Source organism: Falco naumanni, chromosome 2 (assembly GCF_017639655.2).
Source record: "Falco naumanni isolate bFalNau1 chromosome 2, bFalNau1.pat, whole genome shotgun sequence".
Taxonomy (NCBI): Eukaryota; Metazoa; Chordata; class Aves; order Falconiformes; family Falconidae; genus Falco; species Falco naumanni.
Genome location: NC_054055.1, coordinates 71030067 through 71050290, shown reverse-complemented (window position 1 = coordinate 71050290; position 20224 = coordinate 71030067). Strand labels below are relative to the sequence as shown.

The window sequence follows — 20224 nt, the reverse complement described above, 5'->3', positions numbered from 1 at the left end:
CTTTGTGAGGGGACGTGGTGTGTATTTTGCAAAGAGGAGGCCTAGTGAAGACAACAGAACTGACTAGACACCAGGTGTTGCCATGGGAGTCTGTGGTAAAGCCCTACTGTCTACACAGGGAAAGACCTAAGCCCAGCACAGCTGCTGTTTTAGTAAGATGCTGTATTTCCTATAATGACATACTGATCTAAAAATATGCCATAAAGAATGTACCTTGAAATACTCAATAAGAGCTTTTGAATACTTGACTGCATGGTCTCTCTTGAGTCGGAACATCCTCCAGTACAGAAGGGCCAGGCAGCGGTAACTAGAACAAAAAGCAAAGCAGAAGGTAAAGTGTGTCCCCTGAAAAGAAATCCCAATGAATTATCTTAAATTCTTAAACTAACACAGACTGAAAGGCTGACAGCACATTTCTGACAGTTTTTATTACCATTTTTTTACAGTACTTCACACTTTGCCGTGGATTCATGAGCAAGGCTAGGTATTGCAGCCAGGACAGGTCACACTGACAGCTGCTACCAGTGAGGTACTAAACAAATTATACTCAGAAAGGTTTCCACGTTTGGGTACCCAGGCCTTGACTCTGACTTGAAGCCTGCACACTTGACCAAAGGCCTCTCCCATGAAAAGGTCATTACAGGCCTGGAACACAGCACACGCATTTTTTTGTATTTCTTTTTGTAAATGCAAAGGCAGTCTTTTGGGGTGCCTGTAAAATGAACTAGATTTACAATGGGTGTATTTTGTGTACACGCAGTGGTGTCTTCCAGCAGCTGGAGATGGCTGGGAAACCTCAGACTTGCCCAGATTTCACTGGCCAAACTCCTCTGTGGGAAGCCAGAATGGAGATTGTGTTGGAGCCTGGAGGCCAGAGGGAACCAGCAGCTGGCTGAAAACCTCAACGTGCTGTACTGGAACTGTCTGCTCCCATGGTCCTCATTAGTCTGCAGAGTGCCACGCACCTTCAGTGTTATGTAATTAAATAAGAGTAATAGCTATTAACTATAATTATACATCACAATAACTGATAAGCAGCATTCAGGGGACACAAACTCTTTGCTATTGGCTTTAGGTGTACCGGTCTATTTTCTGAACCAAGAATCACCACCCCAGCAAGCTTTTTGACTGGCAAGTGTGGGATTGCCCCACAATAACACAGTTTTTGAAGCAAAAATCTGTTGTGTTTTGCTTTTCCTTTGGCAGCAGAGGCCTTATTTTTAAAAGCAGTATTTAGTCTCGGAGCCGAACTGAAGCACCAGAAGGTGCTTTGAGTTTGGGAGCGCAGAGCGCTCCCCATCTCCCCGTGCCCAGGAGCTGCCCAGACCTCAGCAGCCCCCTCGAATTAGCAAATTGCTCTTGGAAAAAAAATCCCAGCCAGGGTTTTTCAGCCCGTTTGCCTCGGGTCCTGAAAGCAGACGGTGAATTTCTGCCTTTGGCCGCTGGAGGGCAGTCTCTCCCTAGGAGAAGCGGAGCGGGGCGCGCCGGCTGCCTGGCAGCCTGCCCGGCGGGCGCTGGGAACAGCCGGGGGATGCGGTGGCCTCGCAGCCACCATAACTCTCACTCTGTCACCTTCACAGGTACAGCACATATGCAAATGGTGTCAGCTCATCTGCTCGCTGGCAGACGGTGAGTTAAGATTGCTATTCATCGCCCAGAGAAGGCACCGTCTGCTTTCCCTCTCGCTGACCTTTCTGCTGAAACAGATGCAGCAGCTCCGTGAATTTGGATGTGGTTCTGCACACACCGAAGCGCTCTGACAGTTCTGAGCAACCCTTCGTAATATGGCTTTATTTTTTTTTTTTTACCGTTCTTTAGTCATTTTCCCACCTAAGCGTTTTTAAAGCAGTTGCCATTAACGCATTCTGTGCTCCTCCCGATGGCACAGCAAACCAGTGACAAAGAAAGGGCATTTAAAAAGAAAATGCATCTCGATATTTTCTTCTTTTTTTATACAAATGATTAATTAGGAGTCCTTATTTATGGAGGCTAAAGATGCATTTAATTTGGATTTTTAACAGATGGTTAATAGATGTTAAAAACACACTTGCTGATTGCAAATGTCCACTTACTGAGAATCAGTAACCACATAATAGGTATTTTATGTATTAACTACATAGATATTAAATTAAAATTTGATTTTAATAACATTTTAGTATTTTACTAGCAATCAGCAATCATCCTATAGAATCTAAGGTGCGTGCATATATAGCTAGAAATCTCAATTTAGAAGGTACTCCAAAAGCCTTAATTATCACCATCACCATATCTCCCTTCATATAATGTAAATATAACTTACGATTATTGAGCCTAAAATGTCAGCCACAAAAGAAATTGCCGAGCTATTGGTACAAAAGTATATCAGTCATAAAAACAACAAACCATCAGGCATTTAAAAATTAATTACGCTGACATACTGTAGCTGACCTGTCACAGCCAATAAGTATGAATTGCTTATTTACAGAGACAGAATGCAGACGTGCTACAGCGATACAAGGGCTGGCCCTTCCCAGAGCACAAAGTATTCTCTTAATTTCAATAGACAACATAATCCTATCTGGCTGCATCCAGCATCTGATTTTCAAGAACTGGCTTGCTGCTGAAAAGAAGCCTTTTGAGGAATTCTTGATCTACTAACCATAACGCTGCCAGCTGTTTGTCTTCTGGTGTGGCGCTGGGGCCTGAGTGGGTTTTTAGTCTCACTGCATACCTTTAGCAAAAGGAAAAAATCCAATGTGAGTTAACTGAGACAGCTTTATATCACTGGTCAGAGAGCTAAGCTGGCCCGTGCCATTTAATCTGCCCCCTTATACATATTTGCTCAAGTTACCAGACATATATGTGCTTTTTCTGGTTGTGTTTCAGAGCTCTTTTGCCATTAGCAGTGCCTCCCGGCACCTTTTTAAACAGCAGTAACTCCCTTGAACATCCTCCAGTCCAGAGGGGAGCCTAGCTGCTGAGGTGATGCTGTCCTACCAAAATAACCTCTGCTGCTGTGGAGACCCAGTTACACAGAGTTCACAGAGAAAGGTTTTCACAGCGTTTGAAGGCAGACAGCCTGCCTTGAAGCTGGTGCTGCCCTCACCCTGCCAGCTCTGAGCGTGTCTACCCAGATTTGCTCCTCCAAGCAGAGCACAGCAGAGTGGGAAACATGTGGCTCAGAGCTATTTTTGCTCATATGACATTACATTCAAATGCTATAAATATTAAACATCCACAGAGGTAGCACTGCTGTTTCAAGAGTATATGTGCTATGCAATCACAAATTAGTTTCTGTAAATCTCAGCTTCCAGCTGAATACCTGAACGATGGATAAGGTTAGGACAACACACAGCACTTCCAGGCTCGTTACCAGAAAATACCTGTTCTCCATAATTAGCTGCTTGTGTTTTTTCTTATCTTTACTTTCAAACTTTAATTCTGGTGTCTGTGCAAAGATTTGGTATGAACATTTTGTTTCAACAGGCATACCTAGCAAACCACTTATTTTTCTGAGCTGCGGTAAGTGAGATCAACAGCAATTCACACTAACACACAACCACAGCTACACACATTATTGAAAGCTATGGATCTGCAAGCAAAATTCATTTCCAGAGTTAGGACCATACGTTTACTACTATGCAAAAAGACGGGGCAGGCAAAGAAAGAGCTTTCTGCCTTTTGGAAAAAAGAAGGGAAGAATTGCAGAGACAGAATGTACTATACTTTCTTACTGAAAAAAAATAAAAATCTGTTTAATAACCTTCCAGTTAGAAAGCTGGCCTCAATCCGCCGAAATGCATGAGAAGACAGCCTTAAGTGGAATAAAATGCCAATGGAATTGTTAACATGAAAGAAAATCTTCACATCAACACTAAGTCCAAAAGAATGCAATTGTTTTAGAAGCTTTGCTTCATTATCAGTATGATTAAAAATTAAAATGTTTTACTTTCTATAAACTTAGTCCTGATGAAAATTGTGTGGTTGATTGTCCTGAGGAATGATGCCATGGTCACTGACCGTGCAGCTTTCTCTGCTAGTGTGGCTGGGCTGGCTGTCTTGTGGAGAGGGTCACTGAGCTGCTGGAATGATTTTGACCTTTGTTTTTCTCTATTGTCACTGTCACTAACGTTAACTATTAGCACCAACGGTAACAGAGAAAAGGACTTAAGAGTAAAACTTTCTTCATAGGGACTGCGGGTGGGTCTGAATTCTAGACTGTCCTGTTTGGAGAACTGTGAAGGTGCCCAAATGCAGGGGCAGCATTAGTGTGAGCTGGACTGCTTTTGTGAGCCCATTTGCTACAGTAGGAGGATATACACCAAATGGACCTTGAGTGTCCATTTTTCTATCACTGCTCACATCTTCTTTCGGGTAACCTTAAAACTGCAGTCTTAAACATGTTACAACATTTTGCAAACTACCACTCCATTATGAATGTTTTGGTATTATATATTATTATTTTTCTCTTTTGAGTAGCATGGGACTTATATCATGAAACAAAGTAATTTGCAACTCAAGTAATATGAAAAGCTTTGGGGTTCTTTTTTGCATTCTACATAGTTTCCTGATTTAATTTCCATAGAAATCACAGATAATACATACACATCACATATGACCAGGCACTTGGGAGGACATCACTTCCTGCCTTTTACTCTATCTAGGAAATTATGTGATAATGTAGATGAGCATGTTTGCACAGAGTCACCCCTGAGGTCATCTCCTCCCTTCCTACCTGATGAGTTCAACTGTTTCTGAATACATTGTGTAAGGGGATTTAGATTCCATTGGGCCTTGTTCCATTGCATTTCCACACTCAATAAATGATAGTGCTGCTTCTGCATAATTCAGTGCCTTTCCAAACTTTTCCACCTAGAGGGAAAAAACAAGGACACAGAGAAATAGTGTAATCATCAAGTTATGGTTACATTTTCCTCAACATAAACTGTAAACTTGACAGAAGTTGGTATATCTTCATAATCATGATTTTTCCTAAGAAAAAGCTAAAACCCCTCAAACCCTGTGCATCAGTGAAAAATCATAAGGTACAGAAAGTAGAGCGTAAAAAGGCTATGAGATGTTATTTGGTCCACATCTTTGTTCAAAGAACAATCAACTCTGCCTAGGACATTCCTGACAGATGTTTATCAGAGCTTCCTTCCAGTGCTGGAAATCCCACAAGCTCTTCAGGCCTTTCGTTCCAGCTTTCATTAAGAAGGGTTTCACACATCTTTGCAAATATAGTTTTCATCACTTAGCAAAGAAAGGTAATGATTATCTTGACACAAGGGAATGAGAATTAAATACTTCGACTACTCTTATTCAAAGGCTCATGTCTGTTCTTATGTCTTCTTTATCCCTGCTATTTTCAGCACTGCTTGACCATACTCTTCTCTTGGCAGGAATTTGTTTTCTATATCCTCCTCCTATTTCAGGGACTGCTCTGCTCCCTCAGCTTTTTCTGCCATCATCCTTCCTTGTCCCATTTTTTTTTTTTCTTTTTTCCAGTACTACTTTGACTCTCTGTGTACTTGTGTACTTATATGGATATATATGCATATATATACTTTCAGTGATGGTGTATATGCAAATGTGCACATAATGTTCATATGTGTACACTTACATACCACTTATCTGCCCTCAGAATTTCATTTTCGATGTGGATAGAGATGAATCATACTAATACCTCTCTGTTCTGACTTCTCTTTCCTTCAATCAGAACTCCTGCGGTACATAAAGCCTATTAATGGAGTGGATGCATTTGGTTGAAATCTGATGCACACAGTGAAAGGTTAATGGACCTTATTCTTTTCCAAGGGATAAAGATTTTAAATAGTAACTTTGGAATGGCACACTGGCTTCAATCTATTTTAGGTTCTTATATGACTCCCATTGCGATCATATGGGAGAACTTCAAAAACTTTTTATTATATTTCTTTCCCTGACGCTCTTGTGCAGGTGGAAGTGCTATTACCCCAGTTTCACAGCTGGGGGACTAAGGAGCAGAGAGACTTAGAGTAATTTTCAGGCTGCTCACTCTAAGTGCCTATGTTAGGTATTGCAGCGCCGAAGTAGGAGGTATCCAGGCCAGCAAGGTGATTCAAAGAGCCTTGGAGGCACTTTGGAAATACGGCAATTCCTCCAGGATCCCTACATATTCAAGGAGAGAAAGAAAGTACCTGCAAGGGGAGATTCATGAGGTGTAAGTAAGGTGCTGGTCCACTGTGCAGGGAAGCAGAATGCGAAGAATATTTCAATCACCTAGTACTGATGGGAGGCTATTTAAACTGTGCCTAAGAGACTTTCATGCAGGAAACTTGTGGCACAGCAGAGAATAATGCTTGCACCTCCTGTTTCTTGGGAGTCTACCATAAAAACATTTCAGGCTAAGAATTTCCTTTGCATATTAAGTGATCTTTTCCATTCTGTTTAAAGCAACACACTAAAATGCACCATTTATACTTCTCTGCAATATTTTCTGATTTAAGACTCACTTTAGAGTAATATGGAACTGAATAAACCATGGAAATTTGCGCTAATAAACTCAGGTAGAGTGTAAAACTCGGTGTTAGTGTCCTAAATTAAGGGCCTGCTTCTGCTTCCTTGGCCTTTTTACATTCTGCACAGCTGAGAGAAAGAGGTGAAGAAACAGAGGCTCTGAGCCACCTTTCTTATTTCCTGCTGCTCTGACAACGAAGTGTGTCGGACAGAGCAAGGCAGGGCTGCAGCTACTCCCACCTGCAAGATAGCCATATTGATGCAGGGTCCCATTCCATTTATCGCGCCTGCCATCCCAGAGGCCTAATGTTTTTAAGGCTGTGCTAGCTTATTCATAGTGCTGAACAAACGTAGCCTTGGAGAAAGCTGAGAGATGGCTAAGCGGAGCTCTTCTGGAGCACTGCGTAATTTGTTGCACCCATTTGTTTGGGATGACAAGCGTCTCTTTAATTCTCCGTACAATGTTGGATTCCCCTTTTTCTTGCTGGCCACATTTTTAGACAGGTCAAAGCCACGGACAAGAATCTGTTTGTTGCGACAGTCCTTTGTGTGCAAGGTGTTCCTCTAGGATTATGCAGAATCTTTATGCGTTTCTGGTTGTGTTAGGAAATGTCTGCCATGCAACCGGGATTCTTTTAGCACTGAAGAGCCAAAGCTCTTTAAAAACAGTCCAGATACTTCAGCCACCAGACCAAATTTGGTGACACAATTATAGGACCTAGCCAGCTAGTTAAACTGAGAAGATAGGAATGTGGATCCCTTAAACAGCCTCCATTACTATAGTTACTAATTAAAGCAAAGGAATAAATGGAAAGTTTTATTTATCCAGTCCTTTATCTCAGTAAGTCATTATTTGTTAAGTCATAGTTTATTGGGCTATGAACATTTGATTATATAAACATTTCTTAATTTAACAAGCCTAGCCATCCTTATAATAGATTTTATAATTACCCCAGCAATACTGCACTGATGAAGAAACTGCATTACAAAAATAATTTGGAGCAACATAACTGGAAAGAAAATGTTCTCACCATTGCATCTGCTTTATGCTTCTTCCGTTTAGCTTCCTGCATAAAGTAATCTGCATTGCGTGGCCTACCAGGGGAAAATAAGAAGACATTTTATTATTTTCTGAAGTGCAGAATATTTTTAAGTTATTTTCCCCTTATTTTAAACCTGATTTGCAAACATTTTTTTATGAAGAAAATACACTTATCACGTAACCATGAATCTTCTATTTCCAAATTGCTGCCTGTGGAGACAGTAGCATTTATAGCTGTTCTCATTCTTTAGAAGTCAGTGATTCAAAGCAAAAAAAGCTAATAAAATGTGTTTTTATGGATTATATAAACTGCTTCCCAAATTAGTGCAGTTTTGATCTGCAATACAGATACAAGTGTTAAGCAGAACAAGTTATTCCATCTTGTCCTCTCCCTAGTGCTTGCTTTCTTCTTTTTCTGCTCCTCTCTGTATGTTGTCATTTGCCTTGGCTTCTCCCTCCTCTAAAACCAAGTGTGTGTTTAATCTCTCCACTTTGAAAACACACATTGAACCTGCCTGCCTCCACAACTACCATCTCACCCCCCTTCTCCCTCTTATCTGTAAGCATGCTGAGAGTGCTGTTTACTTTCGCTGCCTGGAGTTCATCCGTGGCTCGGTGCTGGGCTGCCTGCTGCAATTCCACTGGTGTTGCTCGTGCCAATTTCTCCACTGATTTGTCCTCAAACAGATTTCAGAGACACTATCCCTTCCTTAACCTACCTGACCTACTGACTGCAGGGCATAAATTCAACTGCTGTCTCTGCGCTGAAATTATGTCTGTTTCTGATCCAGACTTATCCACTTCCATACAAACTGATGTCTCCTTGGTAATGTCTGGTCACCACCTCTGTGAACTCCTCATGGCTGAAGCAAATTTCCTCACCTCTTCCCACAGCCTCTCGCTTTTGCACCTTTCTATGCCACTGTGGAGGACAGCCATTTGCCATGTCATTTCAGGCCACAACCTTGCATCTTCAATTGTTGCCTCTCATAAAAGTCTTCACATTTCCTGACCCTGCAGATTATTCCAGTCTCATATATGTGGGAGATGGCCGCCTTCTTTCTTAACTCAGCAAAACCATGTCCTGGTTCTTCTCAGCTTATACTGTGGTTACCGCCATATCCTCATCTCAGAAAAGGAAGTTTTGCCTTGCAAAATAGTTTTCTTAGTGTTGGATGGAGTGTCATCCCTTTGCCCTTATCTAATGAAAAGGAGATATTCCTGAGTAGTCAGAGTAAGATTTCTGATGTTTTCATCATGCATGCTTTTAAGCACTTGGTGTTGTAAATGACATGGTATTATCACCACGCAGCATCTGTTGTAGGTTAAACCTGGTAGGCAGCTCAGCCCCACACAGCTGCTCACTCTCTTCCCTCCAGTGGGAGAGAAGGGGAGGGAATCAGAGTCAAAGCGAGAAAATTTGTGCATTGAGATAGACTTATAGGTAAAACAAAGCAGAATAAGGAATTCAGTCACTGTTTCCCATCGGCAGGCAGGTGTTCAGCCATCTCCCAGAAAGGAGGGCTTCATCATGCTTAATGGTGACTTGGGCAGACAAATGCCATCACTCTGAATGTTCCCTTTTCTCCTTCTTCCTCCACCTTTTATTGCTGAACACAATGTCATATGCCATGGGATATCCTTTTGGTCAGTTGGGGTCAGCTGTCCCAGCTGTGTCGCCTCCCAACTTCTTGTGCCCCCCCCAGCCTGCTCGCTGGTGGGGTGAGAAACAGAAAAGGCATTGAGGCTGTGAGAGCACTGCTCAGCAATAGCTAAAACATTTTGTTATCAACACTGTTTTGGTCACTGATCCAAAACACAGCACCATAAGAGATGTTATGAAGAAAATTAACTTTATCCCAGCCCAAACCAGTACATGTTCCTAAGTAATTGTTGATTGGTGGTTTTTTTTTTTTTTTTAAATTGGGATTTCTCAGCACATGTGTTTAAAAAAATGTTTTGCGTCAGTCAGAGAAGATACAGATCTAAAACCTGAAATCAGTGGGATGGATGAGTAAAAACATTTTGCTGATACCAGCAAGAAAGTGCTCAGATCCATAACTGAGATCAGTGGGAGCAATGGGGAGCCTCTTGACAGAAGAGGAGAGCCATACGTACTTCCTCGATACCATAAGGCTATTTGGCAGTGCGCTTACTTACTCTGTTTCCTTCTACTTACATGCACACAGTTTCAAGGACATTTAATTACATCAGGTTTACGTAATTATTAATTATTACATAAGGTTAGTCAACCTTATTTTGAAGAGGAGGAAGGCTAAATATCACTAGATGGAAGTATTCAAAATCTTGATAATTTTGAATGAGCTCTGCCCCAAAAATCTTGTTGATATGAAGAAAAAGAAAGCAAAGTTCCTTTGCTCCTATTTTCTTTAAAATACTGTTCTTCATCAGAGTGGAATTTCTCCCCAGCTCACTCTACCCAGTAGATCAGCAAAGGGACTGCAGGCAGGTTTGTGTCCCAGTATCTCATAATCTACTGCAGCTGCAAATTCTTCCTGTGTCCAGCAAGATGCTAACATTATCTTAGTAGTATGAACCATCTGGATTTGGTCTTGGTCAATTATGATATATTATATATTATGATAGATTAGACATTGAAACAGTGTTAGCTTTATATAGAAAAATAAGTATGTTTTCAGAACCACTGAAAGAATTCCTAAAATATGTTAGGTCCCATCTTTCTTCATCTTGTGCAATGACCTAGGTAAGGGGGTTTACTAGGAAGTGCCAAAAAGCAAAGCAAAGCAGAGCAAATCAACAAAACAGTGGTCTCATGGCTCCTCTCTCTGAAATGATAGAAGTGGATGAACCTTTACATGCTCCTTTCAAACTCAGGTCATTACAATATGTCCTTTGCAACATTCCCTCCCATATATCAGCCAGAACTATATGTCTAATTTGCTTGTCTGAAGCATGGTAAGAGACTGTAAAAATGAAGTGAGATAACACATGTAATTATGGTCTACTTATAAATAATTTAATTGTAAAATGGTTTTCAACTTGTAGCAGGATTTATTCTCCCTAGTTATGATTAGCAATAAGGGAATTAGGAAGAGGCATGCGCATTACTGAACTGAGAAGCCTGTTTTAAGGGCCCCTCTATGGGTTGGTTAACCATAATGCAACATGCAAAAAATGAAGTCATTGGTTTGTCCAATTGTTTTTTGGGAAGCCTAATATAAAAAAGAAACCATTAAAAGGCCACTTTAAAGCAAAGCATATATATTCTCAATGTGAATTTTTAGGTATTCCCATAGGAAAAATATAAGATTGATTTACAAATCATGGCATGCCTAACAGAAATTAAGATTAATTGGAAAAAAATGGATAGGGTATGTTTTCTTCTGGTTTCTTAAACAGACCTTGTTCAATAGTGTTAATAAACACACCAAGTCAAATTCTGATCTCTTTATGCCATCAATGAAATATTATCTTCAATTTATCACTACATGTTAATAAACTTCCTATTCAGATTACTAATGGGCATGTTGGGTGAAAATGGAAAGCTGAAATGTCCTATAGATTTAATGTATATTTACATACTTTGCATATATTTCTTATATCATTTTAGTAACAAAATTAGGATATGCTTGAATTTAATTATTTTCTGATTTCAATGAGAAAGGCTTCAGATTCAATTTTTTTTAGGTTCTCTCTGCACATGAACATAATTTGTCTTTTTAAATCCAGTATACTAGTTTAAATTATTATGTCATGAGGTGAAGAAACAGTAAAAAAACCCTCTTCTATAGGCTTCTTAAAGATAACAGGTTACCTCAGCTCATGGACATATGAAGACACATGAGAAAGCTCATGCATAAATTATTAGTCAGGATAGCTCTCTTGCATACTGCACATTTTGTATCTATGAGGTTCACACAAGATTGTTAATCAAATTCTGATTTTATAGATGCTTAAATTACCGTTCTGAGAACCTATATCTGTTACAAACACAAGGGTCCACCCAATTTTCCTCTACAGCTTGGCCTGTTTTGTTACATTGTTGATAATATCAGACTGGAGAATTTGCAGGTAACCTCATTGGATGCAAACTTCAGATACTATATTGATGAGAGGCATCCTGAGAAGAAGGAAATCTGTTTTCCCACTGATGGCATTCAGAAAGATCTGTGGCTAAACCCTTTTTCAGGTCTTTGATCTAAGGTTTGCAATCCCTTTGCAGGTCACAGCCTCACTACAGCCTAAGAAAGAATAGAGAAAATTTCTATTTTCTATAGGTTCTATAGGTTACAATCTATAGGATTAAAATGGTACCAGACTACTGGTAGAACTGGAGTAGATGTGAGTAGCAGAAGAGTCCTGGAGTGTCTTTGTTAGGCTTACTGGTCATGAATGTAAACCGATGTCCCATGGAATATTATTTAGTGACCTCTGTTTTTTGGACAATTGAGTCAGATTCTCCTCAAGTTATTTACAACTGTATGTATCTATTGGTGTCAGTATTGTCACTCCAGATTTACAAACAGAATTTGGGCCTCTTTAAAAAAAAATAAAATTAAAAAGAAGTCTGATTTCAAATTAACAGGTACAAACAAGTGTTTTATCTCTGTTAATAATTTTGACTGCACAAGGAAGTCTTTTGTTTCTGAATATCTGATTGTTGGTACTTTTAGAAATATAGTCCTCTTTGACAAAGCCAAAAAGGAGCTCTAATACACTGCTCTAATGCATGTCATATATCTCTCTGAAAGGCAAGAGAAAGAGTGTAAAGCATCAGTGCCAACTAAGTCAGGCCGCTGGTGAATTCTCCCTGGGATCAAGTGTCATTATGTGAAACTGGCTGCTCTCGAGGAGAATTTACCCTACTATGTTGATTGGGGAAAGCAATCAAGTACTGCTGGAACCATTTCAACGCATTCTCAGTCAACACTAGCCAGTCACCTAGGCACTGCAACAGAATCCAGCCTTTTACAGAATAACCCCCCTATGGCTAGATCTGATAGTACAAACAAGGCCAGGCTTCCTTTTCAGCAGTGGCATTCAAACCATTTATGACTTTGACAAGGGCAGCCTCAGTAGCATGGCTGTGGTTGAATCCAGGATGAAATTTATCAAACAATCCGCTACTGTCCAGAATTTCTCTCAGTCGCCTTGCCATCACTTTCTCTGGGAGCTTGTCGAAAACCAGCAGGAAAGTCAGCATTTCCATTGCTTGTTATGTAGCATGGGATCCCAGCGTGAGGTGAGATGGCTGTGGGCTTTGTAATTACTCCCCTTCCAGAAGCAGCCTTTCAGAATTTCCGGGCTGTTGAGCTCCTAAGAGTGGTATTACCATTACCCAGGTGAAATGCTTGTGTGTGTATATGTTTCTGTCATCCTGTTTAGCTCTATGTCATTACAGTGCATCTCTGCCACCTTTGTTTTTTGCTGCCTTCTCTGAATTTAATTTACTCCAGTTTAGCAGATAATTACAAAAATGTAAACTCATGCAGTAAAAAAAAGGGAAGAGAATCAAACAAAGTGGATCAATAAAAGCCTTACTTTGTACAGTAATTTATCAGCATCTACTGCAACATAATCTCCTTGGAACTCAGAGCAGCCGCTGGTATTTACAGAGTATGGTGTAGCTTAGACTCCAATATACAATTTTAATTATAACTGCATTCAAACCCACATTTTTCATCTAATTTTTATATTTTATATGAACTAAATACTAAACTATAGCATTTTCTGCTTCATTTACATAATCTACTGCTTGTACATTATTTCTTACTGTGGTATGGTGCTTTATGAGGATACATTAAAAAAAACTAATAAAAGTTCAATTAAACATCATAAATGTAGCCAAGTGCATATTTAATACCCTTCAGAGATAATGCTGTTGAAGTGCTATAAAAAAGCAAACTAGTGCTTCCTCAGTGTACAACAATTGCATGTAATAAAAGCAGCTTAAATCATAATTCTAAATATAGGACCAGTTTCACAACTTTAGTAATCTAGACCCTAAAAAAGTGGGTGTTCTGGAAAGGAGTAGAACAGCAAAATATGACTTTTTAAAATTTGATCAGAGCTAGGAGCAAATCAGAAGAAACTGGTATAGCCAGGGTTAGCCCACGTCCAGTTTTGAAGCTGTGCCAGTAGGCCCTGAACTTTCAGTCCAGGAAGAGAAGAAGATCTTGTAAGAGCAAGAAAGCCATGTAAAGTGAAAGGTAGGTGTGTACAGCCCAGCTTGTTTGCCGTTTCATACTGGGACATGTGTCAGGAGCACATCTGACATGTTGGGCGACAGATAAGGGTGGTCATCTTGGGGATAAAGGATAGAGCTGAGCAGGTATTACTGTACAAAATAGTGTTCTTCCCTGATGTATCATGGCCCCCTGCCCTTTCCGCAACTTAAAATAAATGCTGTTTTTATGGGACCTGGCACTGCTGTGTCTGGGGCATGGCACACGTGGTGGCACACAGGGTGGGGGAGAGCCCATGGCACTGTACAAGGTGAGTAGCCAGTTACAGGAGTCTCATGCTCACTGTGGCAGACCCAGCAAGTCTGGGAAGTTCAGCAGGGGAGCACACAAGTGAAGAGAGCAGAGAGAGTATTTGTGACCCATTTACATAGAGCTGTAGGCATTTCAGAAAGACATGAACAAAAGATCTGGTTGGAGTCAGGCCAAATGTAAGAAAAATTTTCTCAGTCACACAGCTACACAACTACTATCTTATTGGGCTTAGTATAACAAGGTCAAAAGCTTAGATTAGATGAATAGATGAATAGTACAGATACCTAGAGAGGGAGTTAATGATGCAAAAAATAGCAGACAGAATTAAAGCCTGGCATCTAATTTAAGTGAAATGAAGAAGAATAAAATAAGTGGGGGTTCCTATTTTGGCAAAAATGCAAAATCCCCCACACTAACCATGTCAATGTAATGGAATACAAGAGACCATGAGAAGGAGTCAAAATCTACTACAAATTCCTGGGCATGACCCAGATGTATGACTTAAACATATCCATTTGAAATCAGAATCTAGACTAAAACATACAAGGGCAAAGTGTACAAGTGAAGAGAGAGGAATAAAAGAAGTATTAACAATACTGACTTGAGTTTCTGTATTAAGAGCAGAGGGAGAAAATATTACATCCTTGCAGATAAACTACAATTGTTTCTCTTTCAATGTATGTTAAATAGATATTCTGAAATCAAATAATTCATGTCAAAGGTGGGGTGAAAGCCTTTACAGTCAGACCTAGGGAGAGAGGGCAGGGCCACAGCACTCCAGTTCTATATTGCTTTAAAATACAATGGAATCACACCTTGAATTCTCAAAGAGGCAGCTGAAAAACAAAGGCAGAAAGATGTTTCTGGGAGGAGGGACTACCTGGCACCCAGCTTTGATGGAGGTGAGTAAAGACTGGGAGAGACTGGTGGGAGAGACTGTACTCTGCTGTCTGAGAGATTCAGCTCTGCTGCCAGGACCTGGAGGAGAGTTTGCTGAGCCTGATTAGAAGAGCCTTGTCCCGGTCACTGTTATGATCCATTGTGGACTAAAGGTATTTTCTAGTTAAGCTGCAGAGTAAGAAAAAGGCACATGAAAATCAATTGATGCAAACAAATCCTCTTTCCTGAGTGGCAAAATTATCAGAGGCTATTTCAGATCTGAGTCTGCTAATAAAACCATTCCTTGGCTATGTCTGCAAGTGAAGTAATCAGGGTAAGCATACCAGCTCTGTCGTTTGATCATCCATGCTGTTTAATTGCTAATATTCTCCTTGGCATAGTTTTGAGCTCAGTCCTAGACAATGCCTGGGCACAGCTGGGAGACAGCACAGGTCAGGGACTGTTCTCAGGAGGTAGTGTGTGTTCTTTGTTTTAGGGAGTGAAGCCAGTTTATTCATACAAACCTATAATAAGCAGTGGTGGACCACTTGCCTATAGGAACAGAGGAGGGGCATGGATGTAGCTTGTAAATTCAATAAAGGTCCACAATTATGGCTTTCCTTTGATGGCAGGGAACAGTGGCCATAAATTCTTTACCCTGTGAGAATCTCCTGCTAAAGCTGATTAGGCATCCATTTCCCACCAGATGAACTTCTCAGAAAGTGTCCCCAAAAAGAAAGGGGGTGGGTTGTCTTGCAGAGAGCAGGCAGCTTAATTATCTAATCATGGGAGGTAGTGTCTTCTGCCTAATACCTCTAATGTTATTTTCTGATGGGCAGCGCACACATGAAAGAATTCAGTTCCACAAGTAAGAAGGGAAGGAGAGAAAGAATGGGATGGGCATATGAAGTCTTGAAATCCCCCAAAGCCAAGAAGCTGGGAATAGTTCAAAGTAAGCATATGAATTTCTGAGGAACTTAGTGTAGTAGATGTTAGTCTATCTGACCAGTTATTTTTTTAGACTGCTGATGCGAAGAAAGAGGAGCCAAGCTCTGTTCCTTAACTGTGCTCCTGAGGATGTGCTCAGCACTACAGAAGTCTATCTACATACTTCAGAAGACCGGAGTCCTTGAGGCATTTTGAGCAATGCAAAGTGAGATGACTTCCAGATGTATAGGAGTCACAACCCAAGAGCACCTTTTCCTTTCCTTTCTGAGGCAGAAGAACAAGGAAGAGGAGACTGAAAAGGACAGACTTGGGGTTCAAGCCAAAACAAAGAGATGCGACAAGAAGTTATCTTTTGAGCTCTTTATAAGTGCTATGCTTAACACCTTTACAGGTTGAATATTCTTTGGGTATATGGTTTACTGGTTGACAAACACAGGAATGCTGTCTCACAGCAGGATATGTGCCTTGGACAATGTAAAGCTGGTGTGTGTGTGTAGCACCTAAATCCATAAAGGTGGAACAAACATTCAACAAAATATGAATTAAAAAGAAAAAAGCTGAAGAAGCTGAAGAAGCTGTATTATCTTGCTCCTATAAGCCCAGAAAAAAAGGAAAATAAATGTAAAGTGAAGAAACATGACCTCCCAATTTGAAAGGGTAACCCACAATGCAAGTGAGAAAATAATCCTGGGGACCATGTTCTGATTTAGCCATAAGGGAAAATGAGAAGCTGGGTATGCTCTGCTCTTTTTTATGCCACACATGCAGCATTTTGAGGAGGTTGTGGGACTGTGCCCTCAGGCACCCACAGCACGCCTGTGCTTATCACTTCAAGGACAACAGACTTTGTTCCTAAATGCATTTATTGGGAATTCTATCATTCAGTGAAATTACAGCAGGACTGAATTTGGCTTGAAGCATTATTATGTTGCCTTGAAAATGTTCTCTTCATGGAGTCAGAAATGGCCAAAAATGCAGGACATCTTATTAAGAATTAACACTGGCAACAGCATTGATGTCGCTTAATACATGTGGCACGCTGGGTACCTTGAAGCGTATTTAGAGCAGGCAGTAAACAATGGCAAAGCAGAGGAAGTAGGATTTTGCCTGCCTTTTGAAGACTGTTAGCTATATTTACTCTTATATTGCAATGTATGTGTATACAGCACTCTGCCAAGCAAGATACACTTTTTATTGACCTACTTGTGTTCCAATTTATTGCTAGTGACAGCTGCTGTCAATGATCTGGAGAAAATAAATTGAGAATAAAGCAAAGAGACACTGATTGGTAAAAAAAATTAGTTGCTGTTTTAAATCAAATATAAGGGATTTAGTCTCTTAAAAACTATAAAGTCTGATTAAAATGAAGACTTTAAAACCATGGCTGGATTACAGTAATTCAGAACTTCATGGATTATGAGATGAAATACTTCATAGGCATTATTTTGGACAAAAGCTGCCATTAGGATTACTATATAATTTTAGACCTACTGTTTTGCATTTCTTCAAATCCTCTGCTGTGGTACTATATGAATTTGAAAGACACTGGCTGCCATGTTTAATCTGATCCTTCTAACAAGTGAGTCAACTTTGTTGACATTTAACATTTGCAGCCGGTCTAATCTGCTACATTTCAGTGACTTCTTTGCACAGTAATTTCAGAATCAAGGTCTAATATAGCTGGTATTCTGGTGGTGTTTCCTAGATACAAGTTGTGGATGACAGCTGTACATGAAAATCTCCCTCCTCTAGTTAGCACAACAGGCATTTAACCATTTCTGGTTTTTAAGGGCAAATTAAGACATATTTGATTCTGTGTTTTATCTTATTTGGCTTTTTAGATTGCTTTTTTTTAATGGGCCACAAGTTGCTTGGGGACATTCTACATGGAAGGCACTATACACAAACAGTTTAATTGTATCTCTTTCTGAAAAGGTGAAACAGTTTTATTGAAGATGCCTGCCAGAGAAATCACATTTATCACTAATGGAGAAAGCAAGTGATAAAAGCCTCTTAGATGATAGAGATGGTGAAAAAAGCAGTTTTCCTATGACAGTATTCTAGGGGAAAAACGAAACAAACCAGTCCCCCTGTTTTTTGTCAGCATCTTGAGGGCAAATCAGATGAAGATATAATAGTTCTGTTGTAGCTGTTTCTGATTGTGTTTTTTTTCTAATCCAAACAGATGAGCATGCCCTACCATTTTGACTTTTATCAGGCACACTGATACCTTTCTGCCTTCTATGTACATGTTTAAACAGCAGAAAAATTGAACAGTTGCAAGTAAATTATAGATGATAAAGTATTTTAAGAGATATGAAGAGTTAGGTAGTACTTCTAAACAGTTTCAAATTTCCTCAGTGGAGATCGTTGAATTAATGTCCTAGAAGAGTTAAAAACATAGAGAGAGGTGGGAAAAGAGGGAAAATAAGACTGTATACAGAGGGGAGAGTTTTCTCCAAAAGGGGTAGAAAAATTGATTACATTTATTCAACTTATATCTCCTTATGACTTCCATGAATACACACAGAAATTAATCTCACCAGACTTCTTTGCTTGACGTACAAAACAGTTACATCCTCTTAAAGTCTATGGGAATTATTTATACCTTATAGTAGGAAACCTACTATTTCTAGGAAGCTGCTGTCCCTCTAGTTGTCCCTCAGACCAGGTAGTGTGAGGAAACATTATTATTATTATTGCTATTACTATTATTATAAAATCCCAGTAAAGGTAGAAAGCAGTTCCTGAGGAAATAAGGCTGTCGCCCTAGGGTTTTCTTTGGTATAAAAGAGTTAGAGATGTTGTGGGTGAGTCTGGAAGTATGAAAGGTGTGTCAAGGTCACACAGCTTACAGAGCTCCAGGCAGTCTGAGGCATACCTTGAACAGAACTTCTACGCTAGACGGAAAAAACCCACTATTTTCAGGCCAGAACATTACCATTCAAAAAGAATATGGATTTTCTAGATACTAGGATTTCAACTTTCAGTTTCACCTTTATACTCTATCTAAATAATGCCATATCCTAAATGACCTTGGGAAACAAAGCAGCAATTTTAATTTACGGAAAAGTACAGAAAGGCAATTCCAAGCTTAAATTATTTTGAGAGGAGGAGAGCAGGGGATGTTTGAAGGATGTAGTGGAGGTGGGGAGGGCCAGGTATCCCTCCAGGTACTCATGCTAACCAGTGCTGCTTCCTACTCGCCCTGCCTCTGTGTTACCTTTTTCTGAGCAGCAGTAGCAACCATAGGTCCTCCCGCCTTGCTCCAAAGGGTGCGCAAGAAGGGTGTCCCTCTCACCCTGTCTTGCCATTGTTCTGTATCTATTAATAGCCTGATGTGTGCATAATTAATGCCAGAGCCTCGAGGATACTGATAAAGCCTTAATGGCCCTGACTTGCCCCATGTGGGGCCTCCTCCCTCTGCCCATGGCCTAAAGAAATCCATTTAAGCTCAGGTCTGGGCTTTCACTCCCTGCCCAACTCATTGTAAGTGTACGTGTCTCCAGCCCTTTCACAGCTGTGCTTCTGCCTGGCCATGGCCCCCATTGATATGGATCGTGACCTGGGGACTGTTGTCCTGGTGGGACCTCAGACCTGCCTTGTCACTGTGCATGCCTGGCAGTCCCTGGGCTCTGTCTGACCCTCATGGACCTGATCCTGACCTGAATTCCTGGCCTGACCTTGGACCTGCCTCATCACCACAGACTTGCCTGAAGATCTGGGCTCTTGATTGAACCTGCCTCCACTCCTGGGCCTGCCCTGCTCACCTTGCTTGAGCGCTGTGGGACTGGACCCCTGGCTGGCACAGCCCTGGCCCTGCCAGCTGCATTCTGCCCCTGGGCTCCTGGCTCCCCAGCCTTCAGGGAACAGCCAGCCCTCGCTGCTCCATGATGAGTTGCTCCCTACAGCTGCCTGAGAGGAGGCTGTGGGCAGGTGGGGGTCGGTCTCTTCTCCCAGGTAAGAAGAGACAGGGCAAGAGGAAATGGCCTCAAGTTACGCATGGGATGTTTAGATTGGATATTAGGAAAAATTTCTTCACTGAAAAGGTGGACGAGCATTGGAACAGGCTGCCCAGGGAGGTGATGGAATCACCGTCCCTGGAGGTCTTTGAAAAATGCATGCATGTGGTGCTTAGGGACATGGTTTAGTGGTGGGCTTTGCAGTGCTGGGTTAATGGTTGGCCTTGATGATCTCAAAAGACTTTCCCAACCTAAATAATTCTATGTTAAAAGGCTTAATTTATGATGAAAAATTAGAGTTTATATACTATGTCTCATTCATTTCTCAATGTACAGTATTACTAGAATACCTCTGGACATGTCTCTGTTCCTGTTAGACAAGTTGTATTTTTCTCTTTTTAAATGTGGAAAATAGCATTGTTTTCTTTATTTTAAAA

The 20224-nt window shown here is 40.6% G+C and overlaps 1 protein-coding gene across 1 annotated transcript in view; it reads right to left on the bottom strand.

Annotated features, from left to right (window-relative positions):
- AFF3 (AF4/FMR2 family member 3) overlaps positions 1-20224 on the bottom strand; it is a 280973-nt gene that overhangs the window by 9675 nt on the left and 251074 nt on the right. The window contains exons 15-18 of the mRNA XM_040584169.1: positions 7509-7572; positions 4715-4851; positions 2639-2710; positions 214-307 (exon numbers count right to left, since the gene is read on the bottom strand). Coding sequence (XP_040440103.1) covers positions 214-307; positions 2639-2710; positions 4715-4851; positions 7509-7572 — 367 coding nt within the window. The remainder of the gene's footprint in view (positions 1-213; positions 308-2638; positions 2711-4714; positions 4852-7508; positions 7573-20224) is intronic.